Consider the following 18,364-nt stretch of genomic DNA (forward strand, 5'->3'; position numbering starts at 1 on the left):
TTTGTATGGGTTTTCTCTTGTTTCCTTGTTGAGGGCTGCTCTCTAATTGCAGTGTGCAGATGGTTTCTCTTATTGTGGAGATGGCTTCTCTTATTGCAGAACACAGGCTGTGGGGTGCTCGGGCCCAGTAATTGTGGTGCACAGGCTTAGTTGCCCTGCAGCATGTGGGATCTTTCCAGATGAGGGATCAAAGCTGTGTTTCCTGCATTGGCAGGCAGATGCTTAACCACTGAACCACAAGGGAAATTCTCTGCTCATATTGGAATGAGGAAACTAAGGTCAAAGTTCTTAAATGATTTCACATACAGTGTGATTGATTCCAAGTCTCCTAATTTCTAGTCCAAGTCCTCTAATTTCTTGCTTTAAGGCAGTTTCTCCACTTTCATCTAGTTAGGCTCACATTTACTTTATTTTGCTTCTAAATCTAAACCTACATCCTTTACACTCTGGGCAGACCCAATTTAATTGCGAAACAGGGTGGTGGATTTTTTTTTCCCCTACCTCCTACTCCTCCCTTTGCTGTCCTTCTGGGCGGGGCTTCTGCCACATTGAGGAGATAAAGGATGAACACGGGTCCCTAGAGCCCTGCTGTCAGGGGTTATCCTGCTCATCCTGATACCATGGATGATCCCAAGAAAGTGTTATCCAGTTTGCTATGTTTTAAGTGTGAATTTGTATCAACATGGGAATCCAATTCTCTGTCTCCCTCTCTTATTTCAGACCCTTCGCCTGAGTAACTCAGCCATAGGGAAGACTACCACAGGCCAGATAGTCAACATGATGTCTAACGATGTGAACAGGTTTGACAGGGTAAGTGACCAAGGGATCCTCTTCATTTCTCACTGGGTTCAGCTTTTTGGGAGCCAAGTGCCAGGGTTTGGTGTCAGCCAGGGTTCTGTTGAGAACCTAAGATAAGGAAGGGTTGTTGTTATCCAACTCTCATCTCCTGTGTGCAACTTACATGTAAAAAGATGTATTGACCTGTGGATTGGAATTTTGTTTTTCTAATACTAGATAGGCAGCGGTGTTCTATCCCAGCTCGGTTAGTGTCCCTAAAGGTCCTCCTGGTGTAGCCCTTCTTGGCACATGCTGTCAGTGTTGCTGAACTGTCTTCCTCCTCCTCTGGATGATGAAGGCTTGATGGTCAGGGATTGTTATTTCCCCTGTGCCCTGTTCAGTGCTGCTGCACAGGGAGCCTGTGAGGAATATGCCAAGTAGGTGTTCTCCAGCCAGACTCAACTTCCTCTCAGCTGTCAACCCCACACTCTTTTTTTTTTTTTTACACTTACCTTATGACTATGCAGTACTTGTTTCCACTGTTTCACATCAATTTGCCACGAAGTGATGGGACCAGATGCCAAGATCTTAGTTTTCTGAATGTTGAGTTTTAAGCCAACTTTTTCACTATCTTCTTTCACTTTCATCAAGAGGCTCTTTGGATCTTCTTCACTTTCTCCTTAATTGTGGTGTCATCTGCATATGTGAGGTTATTGATATTTTCCCCGGCAATCTTGATTCAAGCTTGTGCTTCATCCAGTCCAGCATTTCTCATGATGTACTCGGCATATATTTTTGGGCTCCATAATCACTGCAGATGGTGACTACAGCCATGAAACTAAAAGATGATCGCTCCTTGAAAGAAAAGTTATGACCAAACTAGACATCATATTAAAAAGCAGAGGCATTACTTTGCCAACAAAGGTCCATCTAGTCAAGATTATGGTTTTTCCAGTGGTCATGTATGGATGTGAGAGTTGGACTATAAATAAAGCTGAATGCCAAAGAATTGATGCTTTTGAACTGTGGTGATTGAGAAGACTCTTGAGAGTCCCTTGGACCACAAGGAGATCCGACCAGTCCATCCTAAAGGAAATCAGTCCTGAATATTCATTGGAAGGACTGATGCTGAAATTCTAATACTTTGGCTACCTGATGGGAAGAACTGACTCATTTGAAAAGACTGTGATGCTGGAAAGATTGAAGGTGGGAGCAGAAGGGGACAACAGAGGATGAGATGGTTGGATAGCATCACTGACTCAATGGACATGAGTGTGAGAAAACTCCAGGAGTTGATGATGGACAGTGGGGCCTGGCATGCTGCAGCACATGGGGCCACAAAGAGTTGGACATGACTGAGAGACTGAACTGAACTGAATGCAGTACTAGGATACAATCTCAAAAATGACAGAATGATCTCCATTCATTTCCAAGGCAAACCATTCAATATCACAGTAATCCAAGTCTATGCCCTGACCAGTAATGCTGAAGATGCTGAAGCTGAATGGTTTTGTGAAGACGTACAAAAACTTCTAGAACTAACACTCAGAAAGATATCCTCTTCATTATAGGGGACTGAAATGCAAGAGTAGGAAGTCAAGAGCTATCTGGAGTAACAGACAAATTTGGCCTTGGAGTACAAAATGAAGCAGGGCAAAGGCTAACAGAGTTTTGCCAAGAGAACACATTGGTCATAGCAAATACCCTCTTTCAACAACACAAGAAAAGACTCTATACGTGGACATCACCAGATGGTCAATACCGAAATCAGATTGATTATATTCTATGCAGCCAAAGATGGAGAAGCTCTATACAGTCAGCAAAAACAAGACTGGGAGCTGACTGTGGCTCAGATGATGAACAACAACAACTTCTCTTTCAGTTATTCATTCATCAGACATGAAATCAGGTACCTCTTCAATTTCAGGGATAAATAAGGCTTAGTTTCTGCCCTGGAGAAGTCAAAGCCCATCAGGGAGGTAAATATACAAGTCATTACTGGAGAGAGTGGTAGGTACCATAATGTAGACTTTCCTGGGGTTGCAGGGAGCCCCAGGGAAAAAGGCGTCTGAATTTTGGGACAGAGACTTTAGGGATTCCCTGAGACCATCTGCATTGTTGACAAAATCATTTTCCTTCCAGTGTGCCTGTCTGCTTCTCCCTGGATGTCCTAAATCCAGCCTTGTGCTGCCCCAGAACAGCATCATCTGGGGAAGATGCTTCGATTTCTGCTTCAGCAGGTTTAAAACCCACTGAGATCATTTCTATTTAGGCTCCCGTCTCTTCCTTCAGAGCAGATTGTTTCTAAATTGTGTGCTTATGGTTTTGCTTTTATACAGTTCTAAGAAGACTTTGTCTTTTTCTTTTAAGGTAATGATACGCTTGCACATCCTGTGGATTGGGCCACTTAATGCTATCACAGCGATTATCCTGCTCTGGATGGAAATAGGAATATCGTCTCTTGCCGGGATGGCACTCCTCATTATTTTTATGCTTTTGCAAAGCTTCTCTGGGAAGTTGTTTTCATCACTCCGGTAAGAGAAACACTGGTTTAAAAAAACAGATGATATGTACTTGGTGAATCCACAGTCTACTCTATCCTTTTGTTAAAACAATAACAACAACAACAACAACCTTCTCTGATCTCTTTTTTTGCACGTCTTGTAGACCCTTCAGGCTTAGCTAGTGGAGGCCCCATCCTTAAACCAAAGACTGATCTTGAAGGGGGAAAGGTGAAGCCATTTCCTGGCTCTTCTTGGAATTGTACTTGAATAAGTATAGTGTCTGTAAGCAGAATTTACCTAAGTCCAGGTTATTTAAACATTATTAAATAGTAATCATCCTATAGGCCCAATCCAAGCTGCATATATTTTTGCTATGCTTGTTTTAGGATCATTTTCAATTATTTAAGTTCATGTCTTGTTTTTAATTCACTGTTTGCATTAAGTTATCAGAAGTCCAAGGGCATAAAGACATAAATTTATAAAGCCCCACAGTTTGTTTGTTCCCCACAGTACCAGCAGCTTATGTGGTAAAAGAGTGTCTAGTGATGAAGGGTCTAATGGTGATGAGTTAGACTCGAAGCATATATCAGGGGATTGGAAGTGTGTTGTTCAGATTGTCAGGTGATGGAGATGTACTGTTTGAAGCACATTGAGCTCTTTTCCTTTCTTTTTTTTGGTGACTTTATGCATATTATTTTTCTCTACTTGGAATTTCATTTCTTATCTTTACCACAGAGAGATGTTCCTTATCCTTTGAAGCCCTGTTCAAGTGCTACTATGTCTCTGAAGCTTTTCTTGCTCTGCTTTCCCAGTGGTATTCACAGCCCCATCTTTTCTGATTCCCAGCACCTTAATCCTATTTTATTATAGCACATTGTCTCAATTAGATTCGGGTGTCTTCTGCCTTCCCTACCAGACCACAACTTCCTTGGGCAGGTGGATTGTACCTGACTTACTTCAGGTCTTCCTTAGCCAATACTGCAAGTTCTCCAAGTTATTTGTTGAATTGGGCTGCATGGTTGACTTCCTAATTGAAGTCCTCCTCTGTTTGTTCTTTGAGTAGGACCTGCCTGTGTTGTCAGCTTAGGGGAGCTGTAGGAAATCATTTGATCCCTGGTCTCTGACTGTGCCAATGCTGCTGTCGGGAAGGAAATTTTTGTTGTGATCACTAAGGCTCATCTCTCATGTTTGTTCCCTTAGGAGTAAGAGTGCAGCCTTCACAGACACCAGGCTCAGGACCATGAATGAAGTTATAACTGGCATCAGAACAATAAAAATGTATGCTTGGGAAAAGTTATTTGCTGAGCTTATTACCAGATTGAGAAGGTAACTTTCTGTATATGTCAAACCACAGTTTGTACTTTTTTATTTCCTGTTTTTACTGAATGGTTTAAAAGTATTACTGTTCTTTTATTTACCATCCTCCTAAAGGAAAAATATATGTGCTTCTTTCTTATATAGAAATGAAATTTCACATATTAATACCCAAATCTCAAGGAAGCAATGATCCTAAGATGTTCGTATTTGAGTTGATGACGTTTAAACTAAAACTACAATTTATGTTAATATAGAACAAATGGGAAGATTGTAGAGATTGGGTATATTTGTATTGGGCCAAACTTTATGAATCAGTATTTTTTATTCCAAACAGAGCCATGAAAATACCTTTCCTTTTGAATTTGCTTTAGGTTTATAGAAATTTTGTCCATCTTTCATTTAAATATCTGATGAGTGTTTATACTCCAGCACAAGCTATTCATAATTCTCTGGCTGCATCCTGTTACCTCTCACCTTCACACCTTTGTAAGGGCCCCTCCCTCTGCTGGGAATACACCCTCTCATCTTCCTTCTTCTCTGGCTTCCACCAGCCCTAACTGACTCCCACTCATCTTCTCAGGGTCCATGTATTTGTGAATTGCCTCTGGGTTACAAATCTCTGTTCTGTGCTCCCATGGGGGCCATGCTGGCTGCCTCTGTCTAATGTCTTGGTGGACATGTGAAATCTTAGTTCCCTGACTGGGGATCAAATCTATGGCCGCTGCATTAGAAACATGGAATCTTAACCACTGGACCACCCATCTTCTTTTCTAAGTTCATGAACTCCTGGAAGGGACAAGTTCTCTCTTTCTGCCATCCTCGAGGTACCCTGCACAGGACTTGTGATTACAAATGCTTGTTGAATGAATGTTCAAACTCAAGTGTTATTGACCCAAAATGTTTAAAAGTGTGATATTAAGCCTCCATTTAGTTGGGAGAGTGAAGCGATGATGAAGTGTGTGGTCCTTGGGTCGGGGCAGAGCCCCAAGTGTGCACTGTATAGTGTCTCCATGATGTGAGGGATGGTTCATCTTAATCTGTGTCCACTCCCTAGAAAGGGGCCACTCACACAGGGCATTTGAATTCATAGCTTGGATGTTGATGCTTCTTTTAAAATCTATTCCCGTCTCTCTTTTACAGGAAGGAAATTTCCAAGATTCTGAGACGTTCCTACCTTGATGGAATGAATTTGATATTCTTTGACACTGCAAGCAAACTCATCCTTTTCATCACCTTTACCACCTACGTGCTTCTTGGCAACACGATCACAGTTAACCAAGTGTTTTTGGCCATAACACTGTACCAAGTTGTGCAGTTTACAGGCATCCTCCTCTTCCCCACAGCCATCGAGAACATAGCAGAAACAGTCGCCAGTGTCCGAAGAATCAAGGTTTGGTGACAGATAACTTTTTAAAGTTTTAGGTAGATTTTAGGTAAATGGTTCCTTTTATTTGGTGTCACTGTGTGCCAGTTAGGTGAGATTTAATGCTTTTGGACATAACTGGTAGCTGTTCCAAAATGTCATACATACTCCCCTCTCTTCTTTGGTAGAATAAATTACAAATAATGTAAGATCACTGCTTATTTATGAGCAGCAGTAGCAGTGGCACAGGGTTCTTGATGTACAAGTGATGGCTGCAGGGCAACTAAAATGTCTAAAAGCAAAAGAAGTAAATAGATTGCATCTCCTGTGTTAACTTTAATGACTAGCACCTGTGTCCAGCCCTGGGGTGAAGTGGATTCCTCTCTGCATCTGGAGGGAAAGCACTTGCTGAGAGGTCCTGCTCCTTGGACAGGAAGAGTGGCCTCAGATTCACTTAATTCACTGTTTAAAAATGGTTTCTTTCTTCCACAGATGGCTTGCTTGTTGATTTCTGAACATGTCTTTTGGATCTGACTTGTCCTCTTTACCCTTACTCTTTAATCCTATCTCTAATTGGCTTCTTCCTTTCAGATTTGTGATTTCCACCATATCCACTGTCTCCTTTTTTTCTGTCTCTGTATTGCCAAGGGCAAATAATTTACGTCACCAAAATAAGAGCCTGGCATACAGTAGGCTCTAAAGTACTTGCATGTTTATGAGTAGGTCTAAAATGAAGGTAAACTGGCTCTGTGAGCCAGCCTGGGCATGACTGAGTATCTGGGCTTTATAAAATATTTAATTGCTTTTGTCCTTCTCCTCAGTGATGGACAGACAGTAACAGATCTATAGTGAAGTTAGATAGGTTTGGGTGCGATTTTATTTTATTTTTGGGTCTTATCATAAAAGTTGTGTTTTTTTATGATGAAGTTTCTATATACTATAAAAAAAATGATTACTCACAAAGCAGATCAGTCATACAGGGTTAGTTCTGGTCCCCTGAGTTTTGTCATTCTTTCTGCCTGGGGCTTCTAGCAACACTGTTAAGGGATGGTCCATTCAGTTCAACAATTTTTTTTTTTTTTCCCTTAGCTTTTGCATCTTGAAAGAAAACACTTAGGAATATTCCTGGGCCATAGTCACATTGTCAATGACAGGGTAATGTGTCCAGATGGAGGCTTCATACATGTGCTGTACTGCTGTGATTTTGTTACAGCGCTGTGATTTTGACACAGCCACTATCTTTGATCGCTGTTGTCAGGGCTCACTGTGTGGTCTGGGTACACGCAAAGTCTTACAGGGTTTCTCATTTAATCCTGACAGCAATTGAATGAGATTAGCATGTGTCCCTGCTTTACAACTAAGGAAACAGTTTTCTGTATCAGGTGAAACAATACACCATCCTCAAATAGCCTGTAAATGACATTCTAGGATTCTACCCAAAGCCTGGTTTCTTAGCCATTGTTACATTATTGTCTTCTTTGTACCTTCTGCCAAGTGGAGTAACTCCTTAAGTGTGAGTTACATCAACTAGTCTCACTCTGAAAATATGCAAAGGTTCCCTGCTTCCTGAAAAATTAAACATTTTAACTGTTAGCTCCATTGGCCATTCTGTGTTTCCCAGCACTTTGACAAGTGAGGAGGGAGGGAGGTGGTGAGGTTGTCTCTGTGACTGCCACAGTCACCCCCACTTTGGGGTCTTGGCTTACTCTGTTGGGCCCCCTGGGTTGCCTTCTCTTCTCTCGTTGATTTAAGCAAATACTGTTGAGTCTCCAGTAGCCCCACGAGCCTCTCTCAGCACTTTCATTCACACTGATCCAGGGCTTCCATTTATGTATACAGCCAGTCCCGCGCCACCTAGCATCATGTCAGGTGGGCTGATGTTGACTCCCTGGTAGTGTTCCAAGCCCTGTGACAGCTGACTGTGTCTGGTAGACTGTGTCTGATTCTTTAATGTAGTGCCTGGACCATACTGGACATACCATGGGCATCAAATACATACTGGATTGACTGAAACAACAATTACAGGAAATGGCTGGGAGCCTACAGAGGCCCAGGGTGGCTCAACCTGCACTAGAAGCTGGAGAAATGCAGAGGGAGGGAGCAGACTGGGGTTAGCATTCCTGGAACATTGATCTTTGGTATGTATGTGTGGTAGTGTGTTTCAACTTAGGGGAGCTGGATCTTATCAAGTGGAAATAGATCTGAATCTTCCCTTTGTTTTCTGTGTCTGTCAGTGGGCCTGCTCTCTAAAGAGAGGAGTTGTGGCTAACACATCCTGGTGTTCATGTAGACTCTGCTGGCCTGACTCCTGGTCTGGGCTCTTGAGTCTTGTAGATAAATAGGAACACTCAGTCTTGATTAACAAACTTAGTCTGAAAGTCTTGCCAGCCATCATGAGATAAAAGAAGGTTAAAACTATCAGACTTTATGCTAAAATGTATCTGGAGTCCAAAGATGATCTTGACACAGAATTTCCTCCTGTTTGGAGTTGGTCAGTCTTTTTTCTCTTTTTTTCTTATTTTCATTTTATTTATTTATTTTTAATTGGAAGATAATTGCTTTACAATGTTGTGTTGATTTCTGCTGTACAAGATAGTGAATCAGTCATAATTATACATATATCCCCTCTTAAACCTCCAACTCTTTTCACTCCTGTGGATTGTAGCACACCAGGCTCCTCTGTCCGTGGAATTCTCCAGGCAAGAATACTGGAGTTGGTTGCCATTTCCTTTTCTAGCAGTTCTTCCCAACCCAGGGATCGAACCCAGGTCTCCTGCATTGTAGTCAGATTCTTTACCATCTGAGCTACCAGGGAAGCCCTATTTTCATTTTATTTATTTATTTTTAATTGGAGGATAATTACTTTACAATGTTATGTTGATTTCTGCCATACAATGTCATGAATCAGTCATAATTATACATATATATCACTTCCCTCTTAAACCTCCCTCCCCTCCACATCCCACCCCTCTAGGTTGTCACAGAGCACCAGGTTGAGCTCCCTGTGTTGCACAGCAACTTCTCTCTAGCTAAGTTGCTCAGTCATGTCCAACTCTTTGCAACCCCCTGGACTGTAGCCCACTAGGCTCCTCTGTCCATGGGACTCTTCAGGCAAAAATACTGGAGTGGGTTGCCATTTCCTACTCCAGGGGATCTTCCCAACCCAGGGACTGAACCTGTGTCTTCTGCATTGGCAAGTTGATTCTTTACCACTGAGCCACCTCTGTTTTAACACGATAGTGTATATATGTTAGTGCTATTTTTCTCTCTCAATGTATGTCCCACCCTCTCCTTCCCCTGCTGTGTCCACAAGTCTGTTCTCTACATCTGCTTCTCCATTCCTTCCATGCAAATAGATTCATCAATATCATTTTTCTAGATTCCATATTTATACATTAATTTATGATATTTATTTTTCTTTTTCTGACTTACTTCTCTGTATATAACATGCTGTAGTTTCATCCACCTCACTATAACTGACTCAAATTCATTCCTTTTTATGGCATTGCCAAATTTCATTGGATCTTAGAGAAAGCAAGGGAATTCCAGAAAAACATTTATTTCTGCTTCATTGACTATGCCAAAGCCTATGACTGTATGGATTACAACAAACTGGAAAATTCTTAAATAATTGGGAATACCAGACCATCTTACCTGTCTCCTGAGAAACCTGTATGCAGGTCAAGAAACAACAGTTAGAACTGGACATGGAACAATGGACTGGTTCAAAATTGGGAAAGGAATACAACAAGGCTGTATATTGTCACCATGTTTATTTAACTTATATGCAGAGTACATTATGAGAAATGCAAGACTGGCATTTGTGAGTTGCAAACAGGGATCAAAGAATGCTGGGAGAAATATCAGCAACCTCAGATATGTAGATGATACTACTCTAATGGCACAAAGCAAAGAAGAACTAAAGAGCCTCTTAATGAGGGTGAAAAAGTAGAGTGAAAAAGCTGGTTTAAAACTCTGTATTAAAAAACTAAGATCATGGCATCTGATCCCATCACTTCATGGTAAATAGAAGGGGAAAAGTTTTAAACAGTGACAGGTTTTCTCTTCTTGAGCTCTAAAATCACTGCAGATGGTGACTGCAGCCTTGAAATTAGAAGACACTTGTTTCTTGGCAGGAAACTATGACAAACCTAGACAGCCTAACGTGTATAATATCATGTATGAAATGAGTCGCCAGTCCAGGTTTGATGCACGATACTGGATGCTTGGGGCTGGTGCACTGGGACGATCCAGAGGGAGGGTATGGGGAGGGAGGAGGGAGGAGGGTTCAGGATGGGGAACACAGGTATACCTGTGGCAGATTCATTTTGATATTTGGCAAAACTAATACCATATTGTAAAGTTTAAAAATAAAATAAAATTTAAAAAAATAAAAAATAAATAAAAATAAAAAGGAAAGACATCATCTTGCTAACAAGATGTAAGGTCTGTATAGCCAAAGTTATGGTCTTTCTAGTAGTTGTATATAGATGTGAGAGCTGGACCATAAAGAAGGCTGAGCACCAAAGAATTGATGCTTTCAAATTGTGGTGCTGGAGAAGACTCGTGAAAGTCCCTTGGACAGCAAGGAGATCAAACCAGTCAATTCTAAAGGAAATCAACCCTGGATATTAATAGGAAGGACTGATGTTGAAGCTGCAGCTCCAATAATTTGGCCACCTGATGTGAAGAGCTAACTCAATGGAAAAGACTCTGATGCTGGGAAAGATTGAGGGCAGGAGATGAAGCGGGCAACAGAGGATGAGATGGTTGGATGACATCACTGATTCAACAGACTTGAATTTGTACAAACTCTGGGAGATGATGAAGGACACGGAGGCCTGGTGTGCTGCAGTCCATGGGGTTGCAAAGAGTCAGACACGACTTAGTGATGGAAAAACAACAACAAATATTCCGTTGTATATATATACACCACGATTTCTTTATCCATTCATCTGTCGATATATATCTAGATTGCTTCCATGTCCTGGCTATTGTAAATAGTGCTACAGTCAACACTGAGGTACACATGTCTTTTTGCATTATGATTTTTCTCAGAGTCAGTGCTCAGTGGTGAATTTCTGGGTCATGTGGTAGTTTTATTCCTAGAATTTTAAGGACTTCCATACTGTTCTCCATAGTGGCTTGTATGGATTTACATGCCCACCAACAGTGTAAGAGAGTCCCCCCTTTTCCACATCCTCTCCAGAATTTATTGTTTGAAGGTTTTTTGATGATGGCCAATTTGAGTGGTATGAGGTGATATCTCATTTAGTTTTGATTTGCGTGTCAAAAAGAAATGCAAAAAAAGCAAAATGGCTGATTGGGGAGGCCTTACAAATAACTGTGAAAAGAAGAGAAGTGAAAAGCAAAGGAGAAAAGGGAAGATATAAGCATCTGAATGCAGAGTTCCAAAGAATAGCAAGAAGAGATAAGAAAGCCTTCCTCAGAGATCAATGCAAAGAAATAGAGGAAAACAACAGAATGGGAAAGACTAGAGATCTCTTCAAGAAAATTAGAGATACCAAGGGAACATTTCATGCAAAGATGGTCTTGATAAAGGACATAAATGGTATGGACCTAACAGAAGCTGAAGATATTAAGAAGTGGTGGCAAGAATACACAAAAGAACTGTACAAAAAAGATTTTCACAACCAAGATAATCACGATGGTGTGATTACTGACCTAGAGCCAGACATCCTGGCTTAGAAAGCATCACTACAAACAAAGCTAGTGGAGGTGATGGAATTCCAGTTGAGCTATTTCAAATCCTGAAAGATGATTCTGTGAAAGTGCTGCATTCAATATGCCAGCAAATTTGGAAAACTCAGCAGTGGCCACAGGACTGGAAAAGGCCAGTTTCATTTCAATCCCAAAGAAAGGCAATGCCAAAGAATGCTCAAACTACCACACAATTGCACTCATCTCACATGCTAGTAAAATAATGCTCAAAATTCTCCAAGCCAGGCTTCAGCAATACGTGAACCGTGAACTTCCAGATGTTCAAGCTGGTTTTAGAAAAGGCAGAGGAACCAGAGATCAAATTGCCAACATCTGCTGGATCATGGAAAAAGCAAGAGAGTTCCAGGAAAACATCTATTTCTGCTTTATTGACTATGCCAAAGCCTTTGACTGTGTGGATCATAATAAACTGCGGAAAATTCTAAAAGAGATGGGAATACCAGACCACTTGACCTGCCTCTTAAGAAACCTATATGCAGGTCAGGAAGCAACAGTTAGAACTGGACATGGAATAACAGACTGATTCCAAATAGGAAAAGGAGTCTGTCAAGGCTGTATATTGTCACCCGGCTTATTTACCTTATATGCAGAGTACATCATGAGAAATGCTGGGCTGGAAGAAGCACAAGCTGGAATCAAGATTGCTCAGGGAAATATCAATACCCTCAGATATGCAGATGACACCACCCGTATGGCAGAAAGTGAAGAGGAACTAAAAAGCATCTTGATGAAGGTGAAATAGGAGAGTGAAAAAGTTGGCTTAAAGCTCAACATTCAGAAAACTAAGATCATGACATCCAGTCCCATCATTTCATGGCAAATAGATGGGGAAACAGTGGAAATAGTGTCAGAGTTTTTTTTTTTTTGGGCTCCAAAATCACTGCAGATGATGATTGCAGCCATGAAATTAAAAGACACTTACTCCTTGGAAGGAAAGTTATGACCAACCTAGATAGCATATTCAAAAGCAGAGACATTACTTTGCCAACAAAGGTCCATCTAGTCAAGGCTATCGTTTTTCCAGTAGTCATGTGAGAGTTGGATTGTGAAGAAAACAGCACCGAAGAATTGATGCTTTTGAATTGTGGTGTTGGAGAAGACTCTTGAGAGTCTCTTGGACTGCAGGGAGATCCAACCAGTCCATTCTAAAGGAAATCAGTCCTGGGTGTTCTTTGGAAGGAATGATGCTGAAGCTGAAACTCCAGTACTTTGGCCACCTCATGCGAAGAGTTGACTCATTGGAAAAGACTCTGATGCTGGGAGAGGGGGCAGGAGGAGAAGGGGACGACAGAGGGTGAGATGGCTGGATGGCATCACCGACTCGATGGATATGTGTTTGAGTGAACTCTGGGAGTTGGTGATGGACAGGGAGGCCTTGGCGTGCTGCAATTCATGGGTTCGAAAAGAGTCGGAGACAACTGACTGAACTGAACTGAACTGAACTGAATAATGAGTGATGTTGAGCATCTTTTCATATGTTTATTGGCTATCTGTATGTCTTTGGAGAAGTGTCCGCTTAGATCTTCTGCTCATTTTTTGATTGGGTTGTTTGTTTTTCTGATACATTTCATGAGCTTATATATTTTGTAGACTAATCCTTTGTCAGTTGTTTCATCTGCAATTATTTTCTCCTATTCTGATGGTTGTCTTTTCATCATATTTATTGTTTCCTTTGCTGTGCAAAAGCTTTTAAGTTTAATTATATCCCATTTGTTTATTTTTGTTTTTATTTCCATTACTCTAGGAATTGGGTTAAAGAGAATGTTGATGTGATTTTTGTCAAAGAGTGTTCTGCCTACTTTTCCTCTAAAAGTTTTGTAGTTTCTGGCCTTACATTTAATCCGTTTCAAGTTTATTTTTGTGTGTGGTGTTAGGAAATGTTCTAATACCTTTCTTTTACAAGTAGCTGTCCAGTTTTTTCATCATCACTGATTGAAGAGGCTGTGTTTTCTCCATTGTATGTTAGTCTTTTTTCTCTTAAGGCCTTTGACTAATTGCATGAGGCCCACCCACATTATACAGGTTTCTCGCTGGTCTCTGACCCTAGGGTAGACAAAGTGTGAGTCGGAAAGCTGGATGAAAGTGTGAGGAGCCATAGGAACTGCTGCTGCTAAGTCACTTCGGTCATGTCCGACTCTGTGCGACCCCATAGAGGGCAGCCCACCAGGCTCCCCCATCCCTGGGATTCTCCAGGCAAGACCACTGGAGTGGGTTGCCATTTCCTTCTCCAATGCATGAAAGTGAAAAGTGAAAGTGAGGTTGCTCAGTCGTGCCCGACTCTTATCGACCCCATGGACTGCAGCCGAGCAGGCTCCTCCGTCCATGGGATTTTCTAGGCAAGAGTACTGAAGTGGGTTGCCATTGCTGGAGTGGGGTGCCATTACCTTCTCCAATAGGAACTACAGGCATGCTTTATTTGCTAGTGGCTGATACAGCAGCAGCAGGGATTTTCAGGTGGGCTTATAAGGTATACATGAACAGAAGTGGCAAGTGGCCAAGCTATTACTTTGTATTGTTCCTGTGCAGTGCTATAGATGATCTCAGCCATTACAGAATCATGTAACACCATTGTTTCTAGAAGTGGGGCAAAAGAGCCAGACCATTTCCATCTTGGCTACTTAGTATTCTTCTACAAGAGGATAATCTGCTTTACTGAGTCTACTGGTTTTAATACTAATCTCATCTAAAAATACTTTCACTGTAATAACCAGGTGTGTTTGAGCAGGTGTCTGAAGACTGTGGTTTAGTCAAGTTGACATAAAATTAACCATCACACCCTCTTTAATCCCCATCTCTTCCTTTGAGCTCATGGATGTGACTTTGCACTCACTAAACCATGTGTTTGTGGATTTCTTTCCTTCCCTGAACTGCAGACTTATCTAAAGGGCAGATACAGTGCCTCATTCGTCTTTGTAGTCCTCAAAAATAGCAGGTGCCCAGAAAGTATGTAACTGATGGAACCATCCAGCTCCATCATATCTGGGAGGGATTCTGCAAATGCCTAACCATTAAGCGTGGTTTTAGTGGGAAAAATGTTAACTCTTATTCTTTGGTGGATTATGTGGTGCACCAAAGAGTGTAGCACAAAAGGGGTGTTAAATAAGGTTTTTATGGAATTGTGCTCAAATATTTGGGTAGGATTTTTTTTTCCATCAAAATTCAACTGAACTGTGTCTGAGGCTTGAAATTCCTTCCTATGTAGGTGTGTGCAATAACATTAACATTATGACCTGCTGAGAACTTTGAATTTTCCTGGTGCTGACTTTGTCAGGTTTCTTTGTGTCCTGGTAAAGGAAGCACATTTGATTTGGGCAAGAAACACCAATTTTCCCTCATGTACATAAAATTTCTGGCTGGAAGATGGTCTAGGAATTGACATCTTTTTGACAGTCATTTTCAGTAAATGTGGGACAAATGGCCAAGAATAGAGTGATGAGAAGGGTTAGTGTCAGAATGGCAAACTGCTTCCTGGTGGGTTGAAATCATTATTGAAACATATATAATTTAAAATTTTAGATTTTAGCCTCTTTTTGAGTTCATTTGATTTCTCTAACCCTTAAAAAGGTTAGTTCTCTAGTTTATCAGAATCACCTGTAGTGCTTATTAAAACTAAATGATCACACCTTGGAGATTCTGATTCACTAGGTGTTGGCTGGAATCCGAGGTGTCTATTAATACACCTTTAGTAAATGTCCCTGGGTACCTGAAAATAGGTCACATTTGGGAAACAGTGCCCTAGTTGTGGAAAAGAGCAAACAAATCCAAACTGTGCAAATCCAATAAAGAGGATGTCAAGATCATTTGAAAAGTAAAATTAGTTGAGAGGAAAAACCTGTCTTGGTTTACACTAGATGTTTTAGGGGAAGATTTGGAATTTATTCATCTATTCCATCACCAAGATAATTGAATACATAATTGAAGCCTGGCACAGGCTAGGTGTGTATGTATAATGGCTGGTAAGGAAATACAGAGAAGTCTGTCCTGCTTGGAATTCCTTTCATCAAGTGGAGGGTTAATAACAAACCAAATAGTGAAACTCACTGTGGATGTGTGTTTTTGTGTCATTAGTCCTTGGAAGGAGAAGTCTGAGTTGAAATGAGGTACTTTGTTAGAGATGCTGGTTTAATTTTGGAGATGGTACTTCCTGGGAAGACTGGAGAATTTCATGTGTGGGGGTGGGGGAGGTGGGAAGCTGATACTTTGCATTTTCATGGGGATGGTGACTGTGACAAAGGCTTTTAGTGCATAAGAAGGAAACAAAGATGTTTGAGGCTGCAGAGTAGGAAGTACTGGAGGCCTGAGGAGGGAACTGAAAGGAAATCACAAGTTAAGGTTTTTAGTGTCTCAGAACTCAGCCTGGCTGCAGCCTTGGGAACTGGACAGGGAGGTGGGGTGGGAACCTAGAACAGAGGCAGGGAGATGAGTGGGTCAGGAGCAGTACATGGTCCAGGGGCGAGATGATGTGGTTTGGTTTAGGGTGAAATAGACTTGGCCAGATTTCAGAGCATTCAAGCACAACTCAGCGCATGTCTTGAATTGGGTATGGCAGGAAGGGAGAGGTGAATGCTGGGCTGTTTTGGGTTATGGGGCTGTAAAATACCTGAATTTGTTGAAATATAGAGTTCTAATACCCTGGCAAATTTGGAAACCCAGCAGTAGCCACAGGACTGGAAAAGGTCAGTTTTCATTCCAATCCCAAAAAAGACAATGCCAAAGAATGTTCAAGCTACTGCACAATTGCATTCCTCTCACATGCTAGCAAGGTAATGCTGAACATTTTCCAAGCTAGGCTTCAACAATATGTGAAATGAGAATTTATAGATGTTCAATCTGGATTTAGAAAAGGCAGAGGAGCCAGAGATCAAATTGCCAACATCCGTTGGATTATAGAAAAAGCAAGAGAGTTCCAGAAAAACATCTACCTCTGCTTTATTGACTACGCCAAAGGCTTTGATTGTGTGGATCACAAAAATACTGTTGAAAATTCTTCAGGAGATGGGAATACCAGACCACCTTACCTGCTTCCTGAGAGATCTATAAGTAGGTCAAGTAGCAACTGTTAGAACCAGACATGAAACAATGACTGGTTCCCAATACAGAAAAGAGTACATCAAGGCAGTATATTGTCACCCTGCTTATTTAACTTATATGCATAGTGCGTCATGAGAAATGCTGGACTGGATGAAACACAAGCTGGAATCAAGATTGCAGGGAGAAATAGCAATTACCTCAGATATGCAGATGACATCACCCTTATGGCAGAAAGTGAAGAAGAACTAAACAGCCTGTTGATGAAAGTGAAAGAGGAAAGCCAAAAAGTTGTCTTAAAATTCAACATTCATAAAATGAAGATCATGGCATCCGGTTCCATCACTCCATGGCAAATAGATAGGGAAACAGTGGAAACAGTGAGAGACTTTATTTATTTATTTATTTTTTGGCTCCAAAATCGCTGCAGATGGTGACTGCAGCCATGAAATTAAAAGACGCTTGCTCCTTGAAAGAAAATCTATGACAATCCTAAGTTCAGTTCAGTTCAGTCACTCAGTCATTTCTGACTGTTTGCGACCCCATGGACTGCAGTGTGCCAGGACTTCCTGTCTATCACCAACTCCCGGAGTTTTCCCAAACTCATGTCCATTGAGTTGGTGATGCCATACAACCATCTCATCCTCTGTCATCCCCTTTTCCTCCTGCCCTCAATCTTTCCCAGCATCAGGGTCTTTTCTAATGACTCAGCTCTTCATATCAGGTGACCAAAGGATTGGAATTTCAGCTCCAGCATCACTTCTAATGAACACCCAGGACTGATTTCCTTTTTTTCTTAATTTTATTTTTAAACTTTACATAATTGTATTAGTTTTGCCAAATATCAAAATGAATCCGCCACAGGTATACATGTGTTCCCCATCCTGAACCCTCCTTTAGAATGGACTGGTTGGATCTCCTTGCAGTCCAAGGGACTCTCAAGAGTCTTCTCCAAAACCACATTCAAAAGCATCAATTCTTCAGCACTCAGCTTTCTTTATGGTACAACTCTCACATCCATACATGACTACTGGAAAAACCATAGCCTTGACTAGACGGGCCTTTGTTGGCAACGTAATGTCTCTGCTTTTTAATATGCTGTCTAGGTTGGTCATAACTTTCCTTCCAAGGAGTAAGTGTCTTTTAATTTAATGGCTGCAATCACCATCTGCAGTGATTTTGGAGCCCCCCAAAATGAAGTCAGCCATTGTTTCCCCATCTATTTCCCATGAAGTGATGGGACCAGATGCCATGATCTTCATTTTACGAATGTTGAGCTTTCAGCCAACTTTTTCACTCTCCTCTTTCACTTTCATCAAGAGGCTTTTTAGTTCTTCTTCACTTTCTGTCATAAGGGTGGTGTCATCTGCATATCTGAGGTGATTGATATTTCTCCCGGAAATCTTGATTCCAGCTTGTGCTTCATCTAGCCCAATGTTTCTCATGATGTACTCTGCATATAAGGTAAATAAGCCGGGTGACAATATACAGCCTTGATGTACTCCTTTTCCTATTTGGAACCAGTCTGTTGTTTCATGTCCAGTTCTAACTGTTGCTTCCTGACCTGCATACAGATTTCTCAAGAGGCAGGTCAGGTTGTCTAGTATTTCCATCTCTTTCAGAATTTTCCACA

The 18,364-nt window shown here is 41.3% G+C and overlaps 1 protein-coding gene across 1 annotated transcript in view; it reads left to right on the plus strand.

The window, feature by feature from the left end:
* The window catches only part of LOC109567078 (ATP-binding cassette sub-family C member 4-like), a 383,334-nt gene that overhangs the window by 123,676 nt on the left and 241,294 nt on the right, over positions 1–18,364 (plus strand). Inside the window, exons 5-8 of the mRNA XM_070800391.1 lie at positions 721–810; positions 3,148–3,311; positions 4,482–4,607; positions 5,739–5,988. Coding sequence (XP_070656492.1) covers positions 721–810; positions 3,148–3,311; positions 4,482–4,607; positions 5,739–5,988 — 630 coding nt within the window. The remainder of the gene's footprint in view (positions 1–720; positions 811–3,147; positions 3,312–4,481; positions 4,608–5,738; positions 5,989–18,364) is intronic.

The sequence above is a fragment of the Bos indicus genome, chromosome 12, assembly GCF_029378745.1.
Source record: "Bos indicus isolate NIAB-ARS_2022 breed Sahiwal x Tharparkar chromosome 12, NIAB-ARS_B.indTharparkar_mat_pri_1.0, whole genome shotgun sequence".
NCBI lineage: Eukaryota > Metazoa > Chordata > Mammalia > Artiodactyla > Bovidae > Bos > Bos indicus.